Raw genomic sequence first — 13,120 nt, forward strand, 5'->3', positions numbered from 1 at the left:
TCCTGCTTCGCGAGGCTTCATAAATAAGACGGCATTTTAACTGGGCCTTCAAGAAAGGGTATATCTGGATATGCGGCCATGATAAATGAGAAGATTCCAAGAGAGGAACACCACGAACAACGTTAAGAGATGGGGGAAAGCAAAGTCATGGTTGCGGAAAAGTGGGCAGAGTTTAGCCGCGTGGCCAATTTTTGCGGAAGGCGTATGGGAAAAAAAAATGGTGAAAATGGTACCTGCTCGACATTGTTCATATCAAGCCAGTCTTGATCTTCCAAGTCTACTGCCATTTCTTCCAAGTACACACAGCGGCTGGGGATGCCATTTCCACTCTTCAAGCTTGGGTCACCTGGGAAATGGTTTTAATCTGGTAAGTTAAGGATAACGCTTTTGTCTCAGACAACTGATTTTGACAGCATGTCTCCTGAACTCCAACTAGGGCTCCGGCAATACCAGAATAATCTTGACACACAAAAGAGTAGCTAAAGATTTAATTCTTTTTAAAGAGCCCCAGAGCACTGGCTTGGTTATACACCTAACATCACAACATTTCAAGAGTGTGTACATCCCAGACATCGGCACCAATTTTGGGGTTTAATTACAGAAAGGACACAGAGGGAAAATGCGGACACCTCTTGAGGTTTCCATCCAAATGTTTAGGTCACCTCTCAAAAGAAAAAGGATTTGGCTGCTTTTCTCGTTTCCCTTTTAAGGTAGTGAAGGCAAGAAGCTATATGGCCCAGTCAGTACCAAAATGATAACGAAAGCTGCACCTGTGTCTAAATGCTATTTTTAGGTCACATCAGAAGCTTCATTGAAATAGCAACCTTGTGTTCCAGGGAGTACAGTGGATTTGTTTAAACACTAGATACAATAGGTTCCTAAGAGCAGGTTCCCAGCCCAAGCAGGAAGGGCAGAGTTACGAAAAGACTGGCTGCAAGTCTGTAATCCACTGTCTGTCTGTTTGTTTTCTGAGAGAGCACGTGTGTGCAGGGGAGAGGCAGAGGAAGGGGGAGAGAGAATCTTAAGCAGGCACCATGTTAGCGTTGGGGGGGGGTGCGCGCGGGGAGATGGGGGATGGGCAACATGGGTCTCGATCTCACAATCATGAGATCATGACCTGAGCTGAAATCAAGAGTTGGACATTTAAGCAACTGAGCCCCCCCAAGTTGCCCCTGTAACTCACTGTTGTCCAGAGTAATGAGGAAGATCCTTTGGATCATGTGATTGATGTTGAGTTGCTCACATATTTCCTGCTGTGAACGGAATGAGCGGCTAATCTCAGCCACAGAGTAATCAAATTCATCCAGGCTTTCTGACACACTATTATCCGAGTCATCTGGGGTAGCAGGGAGTTCATCTGCCAAAAAACGTAAGCCATTAACAGCGAACTCCTCTCTGTAAGACGGAACCAAGTACACTATCAAAAATGGTAAAAGTAACCAAGAGGAAGATAATTTTGGAGGTGAAACAAGTTAATCACCTAATTAGTGAACATCTCAAGTCAGGCACCATTTTTTTTTTTTAAAAACTTGAGATAGAAATGACACAGAACATTATGTTAGTTTCAGGCATACAACGTAATGATTTATGTATATATCGCCAAATGATCACCACAGTAAGTCTCGTTAATATCTGTCACCATGTAGTTTAAAAAAACACCAATTTCCTCTTGTAATGAGAACTTTTAAGTCCTGCTCTCTTAGTAACTTAAAAATATCCAATACGGTATTAGGAACCACAGTCACCGTGCTGTTCATTACATCCCCAGGATTTATTTATTTTCTAACTGAAGTTTGTACCTTTTGATCCTTTGTACCCACCCTGGGCAACCACCAATCTGTTCATCTGTGAGCTTTCTTTCCTTCTTTTAGATTTCACATAACTGAGACATCTGTTTGTATTTGTCTTTTACTGTCTGACTTATATCCCCTCACACAACGCCCTCAAGGTCCATCCATGTTGTTGCAAATGGCAACAAATGTGTGTGTATCATATTTTCTGTATCCACACATTCATCAGTGGATTGTTTCCATGTCTTGCCCATTGTAAGCAATGCTGCAATGAACATGGGGGTGTATGTTGATCTCTTTAAGTTAGTGTTTTCATTTCCTTTGGAGAAATCTCCAGAAGGGAAGTTGCTGGATCGTATGGTAGTTCTATTTTTAATTTTTTGAGGAAGCTCTATGCTGTCTTCCACAGTGGCTGCACCAATTTACATTCCCATCAACAGTGCGTGAGGGTTCCCCTTGCTCCACATCCTCACCAACACTTGTTATTTCTCATCTTTTTTTGATTAGAGCCATTCTAACAGGTGTGAAGTGATCTCTCACTGTGGTTTTGATATGCATTTCTTTGACGATGAGGGATGCTGACCACCTTTTCATGTACCGGTCTGTCATCTGTATGTCTTCTTCGGAAAAATGTCGGTACAGGCCTTCTGCCCATTTTTTAGTTGGATTATCTCTGTTTTTTGGCTACTGACTTACGTCAGGCAACATTTTAAGTATAGGATTCTGAAATCCCTGGCTGAAATCCTGCCACATTTTACACATAAGTTTTATTCTTTCTATTCATAACTGACCGCACTCCCTATTAGCAAAAGTAGCAACACTATGCTACAGAATCCTAGTGAACAAAGAATTACCTAACAGATCAACATGCCTTTGATTATTTTACATATATGCTTTTTCCTGATTTTAAGAACACGTATGGTTTAATAATTCATTAACAGCAAAGCTTTCCAGATATTTTCCCCTATTCTGATGCTAATGTTTATGGCTGGGATTTTCAGTTAAAAAAAGTTGGGGGGAGGGGATCATACTATATATACCGCTTTTCAGCTTGCTTTTTAAACTTAATCAGCACCAACACCTTTCTCCGTTAAGGTCATTTATAGGCCTACCTCATTCTTTGCAATAGCTCACTGTATTGCACTGTATGCACACACTCTGATTGTGTAGCTACTTCTCAATTGATGAACATTTGGGCTGTTTCCAATTTTTCATGATTTCAAACACTACTGCACCGAATAGTACTCTTTTTGTACACCTGTCTGAGTATTTCTGTAAGGTAAATTTGTAGAAGCAGAATTGCTGAGTTAAAGAGCTTGCACACTTAAAAGTTAACATATACTACCAAATCATTCTCAGAAAGATTGCTCTCATTTACAAGCCCATCACAAATTTCAGGGGCGCCTGGGTGGCTCAGTCGGTTGAGTGTCTGACTCTGGCTCAGGTCATGGTCTCATGGTTCATGAATTCAAGCCCTTCATGGGGCTTGCTGCTGTCAGCACAGAGCCTGCTTCAGATCCTGTTTCTTCCCCCTGCCGCCCCTCTCCTGCTATCTCTGAAAGATAAACATTAAAAAATAAAACAAAAAATCTTCACAAATTTCATAGGTAAAAACCTAATTATTTTTTTTAAGTTTGTTCATTTTAGAGAGAGAAAGGGAGCGAGAGTGAGAGAGCAGAAGGGCAGAGAGGAAGACAGAATCCCAAGAAGGCTCTGTGCTGTCAGTGCAGAGCCTGACATGGAGCTCGAACTCAAGAACCAGTAAGACCATGACCTGAGCTGAAATCAAGAGTTCGGATGCTCAACCGACTGAGCCACTCAGGTGCCCCTAACCTAATCGTTGTTTTACTGGGTAGTGCTCTAATTATTAGCGAGACTGGATTGTTTATTTACTTATTTGAGAGAGAAGTGGGGGGAGAGAGAGAGAGAGAGAGCGCGCGCGCGAGCACGCAAGCAGGGGAGGGACAGAGAATCCCAAGCAGGCTCTGTGCTTTCAGCTTGGAGCCCAACTTGTGGCTTGAACTCACAAACCGTGAGCTCGTGACCTGAGCCGAAACCAGGAATTGGACACTTAACCAAATGAGCCACCCAGGTGTCCCAAGACTGGATTTTTAAAATCATTTAATTATTGTATATAAATTGCTTGATCAATTTTTTTTATCTCCCCTCTGATTTATTACTATATTCTTTAAAAAAAAATGTTTTTTAATGTTTTTTATTTCTTTCTGAGAGAGAGAGAGAGAGAGGCAGCGTAAGCAGGGGAGGGTCAAAGAGAGAGGGAGACACAGAATCTGAAGCAGGCTCCAGGCTCTGAGCTGTCAGCACAGAGCCCGACGCGGGGCTCGAACCCACGAACCATGAGATCATGACCTGAGCCGAAGTCAGACGCTTGGCGGACTGAGCCACCCAGGTGCCCCTTGTTACTATATTCTTATTGATTGGATCTCTACATTTTTCTCAAGCGGCCTCAATGAGTGGCCCTCGGAAAGGAACTCCTGCTGAAGGAGAAGCAGTATGGTGTTGCTCACTAAAAGCCACACCAAAATAAAATAACATAAATAAAATAAAAGCCACACGAGTCTGCATGTTTTTCTCTGCCGACACAGCGATTATCCTGAAAGTCTAGGCAAAATTCTCAGAATTTAAGAGTTGCTTCAGGGTGGTGAGTTTCGCCAACGTGGTGAGGCTCAACGTAGGAGGCCAAAGGTCTGGCACGACACTAGGTGTTGGCGGAAAACAGGTTAGACCTGGCGGTAAACTCAGTGTAAACAAAACAGTACCAGAAGGACATGTGCTTGATGTGCCCCCACTGCTGGTGCCTGCAACACTCCCAACTCCAGCCAGTTCGGATGTGTGCCGCTGGCCAGGACAGGCATTCCGTCACTCTCTTCTACACGGTTAAGTTCTCCTCTGAACCCCAAGAGTGACAGAAGCTAAGAACCTATGTCGCAGAATTTCCCTCAACCACACTCATGAATCCCATTTTCCCCTTTCCTTAATTTTTCCTATTCCCTCTCTCCTTTTTCTCCTGCAGTCTAATTCAAGCTTTCTCATCCTGTACCTTAGCATCTGCAAGAGATTTCAGAGACCCAGAGCTGCCTCTTTGTATCATGTTAGAAAGTCAGTGTTACATAGCCCTCCCCCTGGCTTCATCCATCACCCTGTCTACTGCTCATCTGTCCTACCTTTACCTCCTTTTTATTCAGTCCTGATCGGAGAGCAGGGCCACAAGTCAGCTAAGCATATGAACGCTTTTGAAATAAAGGGAAAATACAAACATTTCTCCTTTCCAAACACCACTATTATTCTTTTTGGAGAGAGAAGGAGAGCAATTTCTGGCTTGAAAGATTGCGAATATCCTCAGAAGACTAATTTTGAGAACCATCATCCCAATTCTTCTAGGCTATATGACTTCTCATAGGAGGAAGCCAGCCTTGATCTTAATTTTGGTCCTAGGTGAGGAACACCCTTTTTCTGATTAGTGAGATCTTATTCTGATTTTTTTTTTCACATGACGGTTTTCTTAGAAGTCTGTTCTAACAGCCACACACTATGGAGGTGGCCACTACACCGAATGGAAGCTTTTCATTTATTGTCTACCAAAAAGCCAGAAGGCTTTTAGAATATTCTTCCTTTTACACATCTGCTCTCTATAGCTGCGTATAACCTGCTTTCCACACCTGTGCCTACAACCTCAGCTTCCTATGTTAAAGATTTCTTTAGATATCTTTTACTAGGTGATTTTTAAAATAAACAACTTGACAGCTTTGGGATCATAACTGGCGTCTGTTACTACGGAACTGCTTGTTAACTGGTCTCTCTTCATGCAGGGGGAGGAGAAGGAGGGGAGGACTCCAAAACAAGACAACAAAAATGAACCAGACCCCCCTCCCTGCCCCAGTTTATGCCCTAAACAAACAAACAAACAAACAAATGACTGCCCCAAACCTCCATTCCAATTGCAATCACGGACCCGAAGACGACTTCATTCGGGCAGAGCCCTCTCTGGGCCATCTCATCTGCTGCCACTGGCCCCTCTACTTACCAGCCTGCTGCTGCAGCTGCTCTTTTTGGATTGCTGCAAACTGCTTGGCATCGGCCAGGGAGCCAAAAAGAGCAGCAAAGGGGTTACTTGAGATGTTGTTGTTATTCTCCTGGTCTGTCATTTCACTTTAAAGTGTCCTCCATCCAGACCTGGGGGAGGGGCTGCAGAGAGGACAGGATATCAGACCCAGAAGAGCAGGCGGCGTGACCCGTAACATGCCCACAGTTAGGTTCTCTCCCTGCATCGCGAATACACTATGTCTAAAGAGGCTTCGGGTAAGACTTTCCAAGTCCTGCTCCAAGGTTCAAGGCATTTTTGGCGAAACGGTTACAAAGCCACGAAGTGGGCAAGTTGGCCTGATTTCGGGAGCAGCTAAAACTAGAAAGCTTAAAAAATTTTTTGCTTAATGTTTATTTATTTTTGAGAGAGAGAGAGAATGCGCAAGTGTAAGCGGGGGAGAGGCAGAGAGGGAGACACAGAATCTGAAGCAGGCTCCATGCCCTGAGCTGTCAGCACAGAACCGGATGCGGGGTTCGAACTCACAAACCGCAAGATCATGACCTGAGGCGAAGTCAGACACTTAACTGAGCCACCCAGGCGTCCCTAAAACCAGAAAGCTTTAAAAATAAAAATGTTTAGCTGGAATACATTTATCCGTTGACATGTTTCTATTTGCCATACCTTTAAATAAATTAAGTAGAAGTCAATGAGGGAACCCATTTACTCACTGTAATGTGGCACCGAGTGAAAAATAATATGACAGCAGCTACATGTTTCCCATAAATCTCCAGGCCAGCCACCTAGTTCTCATTCACCATGAACGTAGAACGGTGCTCGCTCAGGCTTCTAGGACTTAGAGCCAGAGCTGGGAACTCCTCAGCTACAAATAAACTAACTGCAGGCCTCCAGTGGAGATGGAATGGCAAATCAGGACAGGAACCTGGTCAGCAGCATGGTGTGGGTTTTAAATATGTATCAGGCAATTTATCTCTACTCCTAGGCTTACGACAGTTGATATTTCTTTTGCTAAAACCTGAATGGTCTTTGCTTATTTCTGTATTAACTTTCACTATCTGATGTTTTATACTCCCGCAGGCACCCACACGTCCCCAATGGGTAATGGGAAATAGATATATACCTCGAAGGTATTTAGTGGAGTTGACTCGAGCCTGCATTGCACCATTCGGATTACATGTCCTCATTCAAGCGCCAAAGGGACTCCATGGCACTCTGGGATGAGTAGGGCATCCTGAAAGGCCATCTCCCATTTCTACATTTTAAGGCCATGGCAGAGAAATACAACCCTTAAAAGGGTGGGAAGAGCCAAAGGGTATGAATATTCTGCCCTCAAGGATGTTGACTACTAAAAGGACAGAGGCCTCAAAAGGAGTGGGGACGGGTAAGAAGGAAGGAGAAAAAAATATTGGCCTATCTTTAATCTACTGAGGTAAGACTCCTTACAGAATCATATTAACAAAAGCCAACGCGAGTCAGAAAAGTTACCCTGGTTATTAGGTGGAAGAGACCCTTAACACCTGACAATCCTTAGGCATCTCCACCAGCTGCTTCACGCTCCTCTGCACTGTTTTCTACTAAGAGCTAATGGCTAATTATGACTTAGGGACGCGGTCTAGTCTCCTCTCTGCATGGTTCTGGGCTTTACTGCTCCAGGAACTGAACTATTAGATGTTGCTCTATGTATTTTATATTTTAGTTAAGTATGTATAGTTCAGTTAAGCTTAATAATCCAAACAGAAAGATAGCCTACTTAGTGGTGGAATTAACAACTATCCTTGAGACAACTTTCCCCTCATTTAACGACTGCAGAAGCTTAATTGTTACACTTAATTCAGGTTGAGACACTAATGATTGTCTATTGTTAGCTGACCACCACCCTCCCCCCGATCCTAAGATACCCTAAAGTCCGGAGGAATGCAGAACGTGTAATGAGCTCTTGTTATTTTCTGTCTTCAAAACATCATCCTCTTTTTTCAACATGACACCCCACATTCTTCCTTTGGGGACCCATCCCATTTCCCAGCCTGTGTGTTCAGAAGATGGCCTCACACGTTAGCTTTAGGAATGGGGGTATGAATATGGCCTGGCCAAAAAGAGTACAATGCACTCTGGCCAAAGTGACCGAGGTAGGGGTACAAGACCCTAACAAGGCCTATCAGAATCACTGAACATCCAGCATTAGGCCTTTGCCTGAAATCTACAGGAAAAGGAACTCTTTTTTCCTGCTTGGATTGTTAGGGCCTATGATATAATCCTGGAATTGTGATCTTCCCATCATCTAGAAAAGCCTTAGCCCCATACACATATGTATATATATGTGTGTGTGTGTGTGTGTGTGTGTGTATACATACACACATGCCAATAGATTCCCCTATATTGTGTAAGCCAGTTCGAAGGGGTTTTTAAAAACACAACTGAGGGGCGCCTGGCTGGCTCCGTCAGTAGAGAATGCAGCTCCTGATCTCAGGGTTGTAAGTTTGAACCCCAGGTTGGGTACAGAGATTACTTAAAAATAAAAACTTATTAAAGAACTCCCCCCCTCAACTGAGAAGAGTTTAGGTTAATACAAAGGAGATGATGCATCACCTGCACCATGTTTGTAGAAAGGAAGCTGAAAGCCAGAACACAAAGCGTATGAAAAGATAGGCTCCTAAGACTATCAAGACAAATGAACAGGGTATATGAAAATAAATGGCAGCATTTCCTCCTTTCTCAAGACTACCCTGTCATACTGTAAAAAGAAGCTAGCTTCCCATTACATTTTATCTATATTAATAGGATTTATACCTTTCTATACTGTATTTCTAATGCAAATCTTTTATACTGCTAGACAGGAAGCAATTTGAGCACAATTTCATATCTGATTAGTTCTTCTTCCGTGCCTGGCACTATAGATCAGCATCACAAAGTCCTCAATACATGTTTATTAAATGATTTAACCTTACGTGTAATTGCTCCTGACTTCTTTGTAACCAACAGCAGCACCCACCGCCCTACAAGGGCGTTGCCATGTGTCTTGCGTCATGGCAGCAGCTCAAGCTTCTGGGCCAGACACTTGTGGTTCTTTGGTATCTCGGCATGTATAGAGTACAGACGGGAATAAATCATTTGTCACCTCTGCCATGTGTCTTTCTGAAGCACCAAGAGGCTTTTGCCTGTCCTAAGTTCATCTTTTTCACGTGAACTTCAACTCTGTGCACAAGCTACTTTCATAGTCCAACCGCAAATACCGTGTAACCACTTACAGAAAAGTTTCACAGGAAAAAGGAGGAATGATCACCTGATGGGAGTCTTTGTAGAGATGTCAGTTTAGAGATGATCAGTGGTCTCACAAATGTAAGAGAACCTAGATATCACCCACTCCAAAAGGTCTGATAAAACAGAACTCTGATTCAATGGCACGGATTTTTTGTTTTAATATTCAATGGCACAGGTTATTTATAACCTTCTGTTTTCAGTCGCCATACAGAGATACAGCACCATCCTGCTGGTGATGCTACCACCAATCCTTAAGAGCTTTTGGACTTGATTCCTTTTTTTTTTAAATCTATTTTTGAGAGAGAGAGAGAATGCAAGCAGGGGAGGGGCAGAGAGAGGGAGATACAGAATCCAAAGCAGTCTCCAGGCTCTGAGCTGTCAGTATAGAGCCTGATGTGGGGCTTGAATCCACGAACTGAGATCATGACCTGAGTGGCACTTGGACGCTCAACGGATTGAGCCACCCAGGGGCCTCAGATTTGATTCCTTTTTAATTATGTCCTACTTAAAAACACATTTCACTCAGATGTACTCCCTGCAAGGGTCAACATCTATAATAGCTATTTACTTCCAGTCCTGCAATATCCTCTCATTCTCCACCCCGATTCAATCTTGTGTTTATGAACAGTACTGCTAACCCTAAGGACCAATGTCAGCTCTTAAAAAGGTGAGCACACAAATGTTTTAACATCAGACTTGGTACTGCTTTTAAACAGAAATATGTAGAATACTTTGTAAAACTAGACTGGCAAAATCAAGCTCTACTAAACCACATTCTGTCCTGGTGAGTAATACATCCATTAAACCAAAAAGAAATTAAAATGTTTTCATTGTTATATGTTCCACGCCCAAATCCTTTCAGGTCCTGATAACGTGGCAAGAGATCCTAAACACATCAGCGAGCTAGAAGGATCTTATCAAGTTAAAAAGCCCACAGCATTCTTTCCTGGGTCCCATTTTATCTCAGGAGGACTCCCACCATGTGAGAGCTAAACAGGGAGACTAAACGTATCCTTGTTCTGGGAGTGAAAAACTGATCTCAAACAAAAGACCCATCAACTATAAGCTCCTGAGCTGTGGTTACTCATTCTTATTAGTGTCTTCTACCCCTATTACTGAGGGAGCACGAAGCAGAGCGCCAGGAGAGTTCTAAGTAGTGAACTGATCACTTGGCTGAAGGAATGTCAGTATCTCGCCATATGTATTCAGCTGGTTTGATTACTGGGTCCCGTGCTTAACTGTATCTTCTTTGGTGACTGGCTATTGGTTGTCACACGCTTGACACTTCATCCCTCCAGGTTCCATAAGGGATTCGCAGCAAGGAGGGAGACCCACCCACTCGGCGCTCATTCTAGGGGAAGTCGAAGATAATGCAAGGCCAGTATTCTGGCCTTTTCCTGTAAGGGAAGGGCAAAGAGGGGGCCAGATGCCAAAAGCCGGGGGCACTGTAAAGGGGTCCCAAAACAAACAGAGTCGAAGTTCACGAAGGAGAGGGTCAAGGGTCAGGAAAGCACAGGTGAAAGGAATTTGAAGGCAAAAGTGCAGAGGCCTGGAGCGGCACTGAACTAGGAGAAAAATATCCCATCGCAGACTCAACGATCCCCTCCCCTCAAGCTATTTCCTCTCTTACCAGAGCCTGAAAGGCCAGCAGCGACGACACGATAGGAGTCTTAGTGCACGAAGGGTTCCAACTTCCGACTCAGCACGACAACCGGAGCTTACATCATGACCAGGCGCCGGGCCTTGCGGAAACTCATCCGGGCGCCGGAAACAGGGTGTGCCGCCCTGCGCGGGGAACTGGCGCGCAAACAGCTCAACGGCGCATGCGCCAGCCTGGTGGGCGGGGCGGAAGTGGCCTTGNGGCCTGGAGCTTGGTGAACTACAGGGTGGGCTTTAGAGTCTGCTGTGTCGCTCGCGCTCACGGTTTGGTGATCTTTGGCGCTGCTGGCAACCTCTGTGGGCTTTTGCTTTCCATTTTTCCCACCAGTATCATGCCTTTTTGAAGCAGCTTCCGTTACTCTTCATAGATTATTATTATGAGGCAACAACAATAGCAATAACAATAACAATAGCAGAAAGTTTTGAGCGCTTATTAGGTGTCAGGCACTGTGCTAAGATTTGGTAGCTTTGGATTTATTTTTCTTACTGTAAAGTGACAGTATGCATGCTACAAGGTTACCCTGAGGTACGCAAAGGCTGTGAAAGCAGCATACTTTTCAAGAGTGCAAGCGAAAGGACAATTCATAGAATGAGACACAATATTTATAAATCCTATATCTGATAAAGGATTAATATCCAAAATATATAAAGAACTTACACAACTCAACAACAAAAAACCCACACAATGTGATTCAAAAATGGGCAATCGGCTTGCTTGAATAGACATTTCTCCAAAGAAGGTATACAAATGGCCCATAAGCACAAGAAAAGATCCTCAGTGTTAGTAATTAGGATAATGTAAATTGAAACTGCAATGAAATAACACCTCATATACATTAGGAAGATGCCTATTACCAAAAAAACAACAAAAAAAAAGGAAAATACTCGGTGTAGAGGAGAATTAGGAATCCTTGAGCACTGCTGATAGGAATGTAAAATAGTGCAACACTTCAGGGAAATTTGGTGGTTCCTCAAATAGTTAAACATAGAATTACCATACGATGCAGCAATTCCACTTCTTGGGTATAAACCGCAAAGAATTGAAGGCAGAGACTCAAACAGGTACATGTACACCAGTGTTCATAGCAAAATTACTCATAATAGCCAAAAGGTGGAAACAACCCAAAATGTCCAGGGACAAATGAATGAATAAATAAAATGTGGCGTATACATACAACTGACTGTTATTCAGCTTTAAAAAAAAGTCTGAAATTCTAATACATGCTGTAACATGGATAAGCCTTGAAAACACTGTTATGTGAAATAAGCCAGACACAAATGAGCAAGTATTGTGTAATTCCATTTATATGTGGTACCTAGAATAGGCAAATTCATAGAGATAGAAAAGTAGAATAGAGATTATTAAGGTCTGGGGGAAGGAAAGGATGGGGTATTATTGTTTAATGGGTACAGAGGTTAAGATGATGAAAAGTTCTTGAAATGGATAGTGGTGATGGCTGCACAACACTGTGAATGTACTTGTCTGGTGAAAGTGGAGTGGTAACACCACTTAAAATCAATAGGCACAAGATGGATCATTCAAAAAAATAGTTCTGGAGGCACCTGGGTGGCTCAATCGGTTAAGTATCCAATTCTTGGTTTTGGCTCAGGTCATGATCTCACGGTTCATGCGTTCAAGACCCTCCTTGGGCTCTGTGCTGACAATCAAGAGCCTGCCTGGGATTCTCCCTCCCTCTCTCTCTGCCCCTTCCCCTCTCCTGCTATCTCTGTTTCTCTCAAAATAAATAAATAAACTTGGAAGACTAGTTCTGAAATAAGTGGATAGCTATACAGTTTAAAAGTCAATACTTGGCCTTTGCCTTAAAATGAATTTAAGATGGATCGAAGATTTAAATGTATAAAATGAATCCATAAAAATGCTGGAGGAATTCATAGGAAAACATTCTTAAAAGAATAATCTTAAAATGGGGAAGACCTTTCTAAATAGGAAACAACCTAGAGTGCTTGAACTGCAGGAACAGGGTCCAGCCCTTGAGGGACCTCTGCCCCGAGCCTCCGCAGTGGCCTTTTCTGTATCAGCTGCTTCTGCTACTGCAGACGATACTTTCAGGTGCAACTCCCTGCAAGACAGGGCACCCATCTCAGGCACAGTTGATGGACCCCAATGACTACTCCACAGGGCCCTCGCTGCCTGTGGCCTCAGGATGAAAGTGGAGACCCTGTGAACAGCACAGAGTACTGAGCGAGCCCGCAAGAGGGTGGAACAGCTTAAGAGCGAAGCCACCTTGTGCCGGATATAGGTGTCCAAGGCAGCAGCAGACTTGATGACTTACTGTGATGCCTTGATGACTTATTTTCTTATGCATAAGAAACTAATATGTTGTTTTGT

General features: G+C 43.3%; 1 protein-coding gene across 1 annotated transcript in view; it reads right to left on the minus strand.

The window, feature by feature from the left end:
* Positions 1 to 10,828, minus strand: part of UBE4A (ubiquitination factor E4A) — a 36,478-nt gene extending 25,650 nt beyond the window's left edge. Inside the window, exons 1-4 of the mRNA XM_077777258.1 lie at positions 10,742 to 10,828; positions 5,836 to 5,996; positions 1,184 to 1,357; positions 234 to 346 (exon numbers count right to left, since the gene is read on the minus strand). Of these exons, the coding sequence (XP_077633384.1) occupies positions 234 to 346; positions 1,184 to 1,357; positions 5,836 to 5,956 (408 nt within the window). The 5' untranslated portion in view covers positions 5,957 to 5,996; positions 10,742 to 10,828. The remainder of the gene's footprint in view (positions 1 to 233; positions 347 to 1,183; positions 1,358 to 5,835; positions 5,997 to 10,741) is intronic.
* Positions 10,829 to 13,120: the final 2,292 nt, after the last annotated feature.

This window comes from Crocuta crocuta, unplaced genomic scaffold (assembly GCF_008692635.1).
Source record: "Crocuta crocuta isolate KB4526 unplaced genomic scaffold, BGI_CrCroc_1.0 scaffold271, whole genome shotgun sequence".
In the NCBI taxonomy this organism is placed as follows: domain Eukaryota; kingdom Metazoa; phylum Chordata; class Mammalia; order Carnivora; family Hyaenidae; genus Crocuta; species Crocuta crocuta.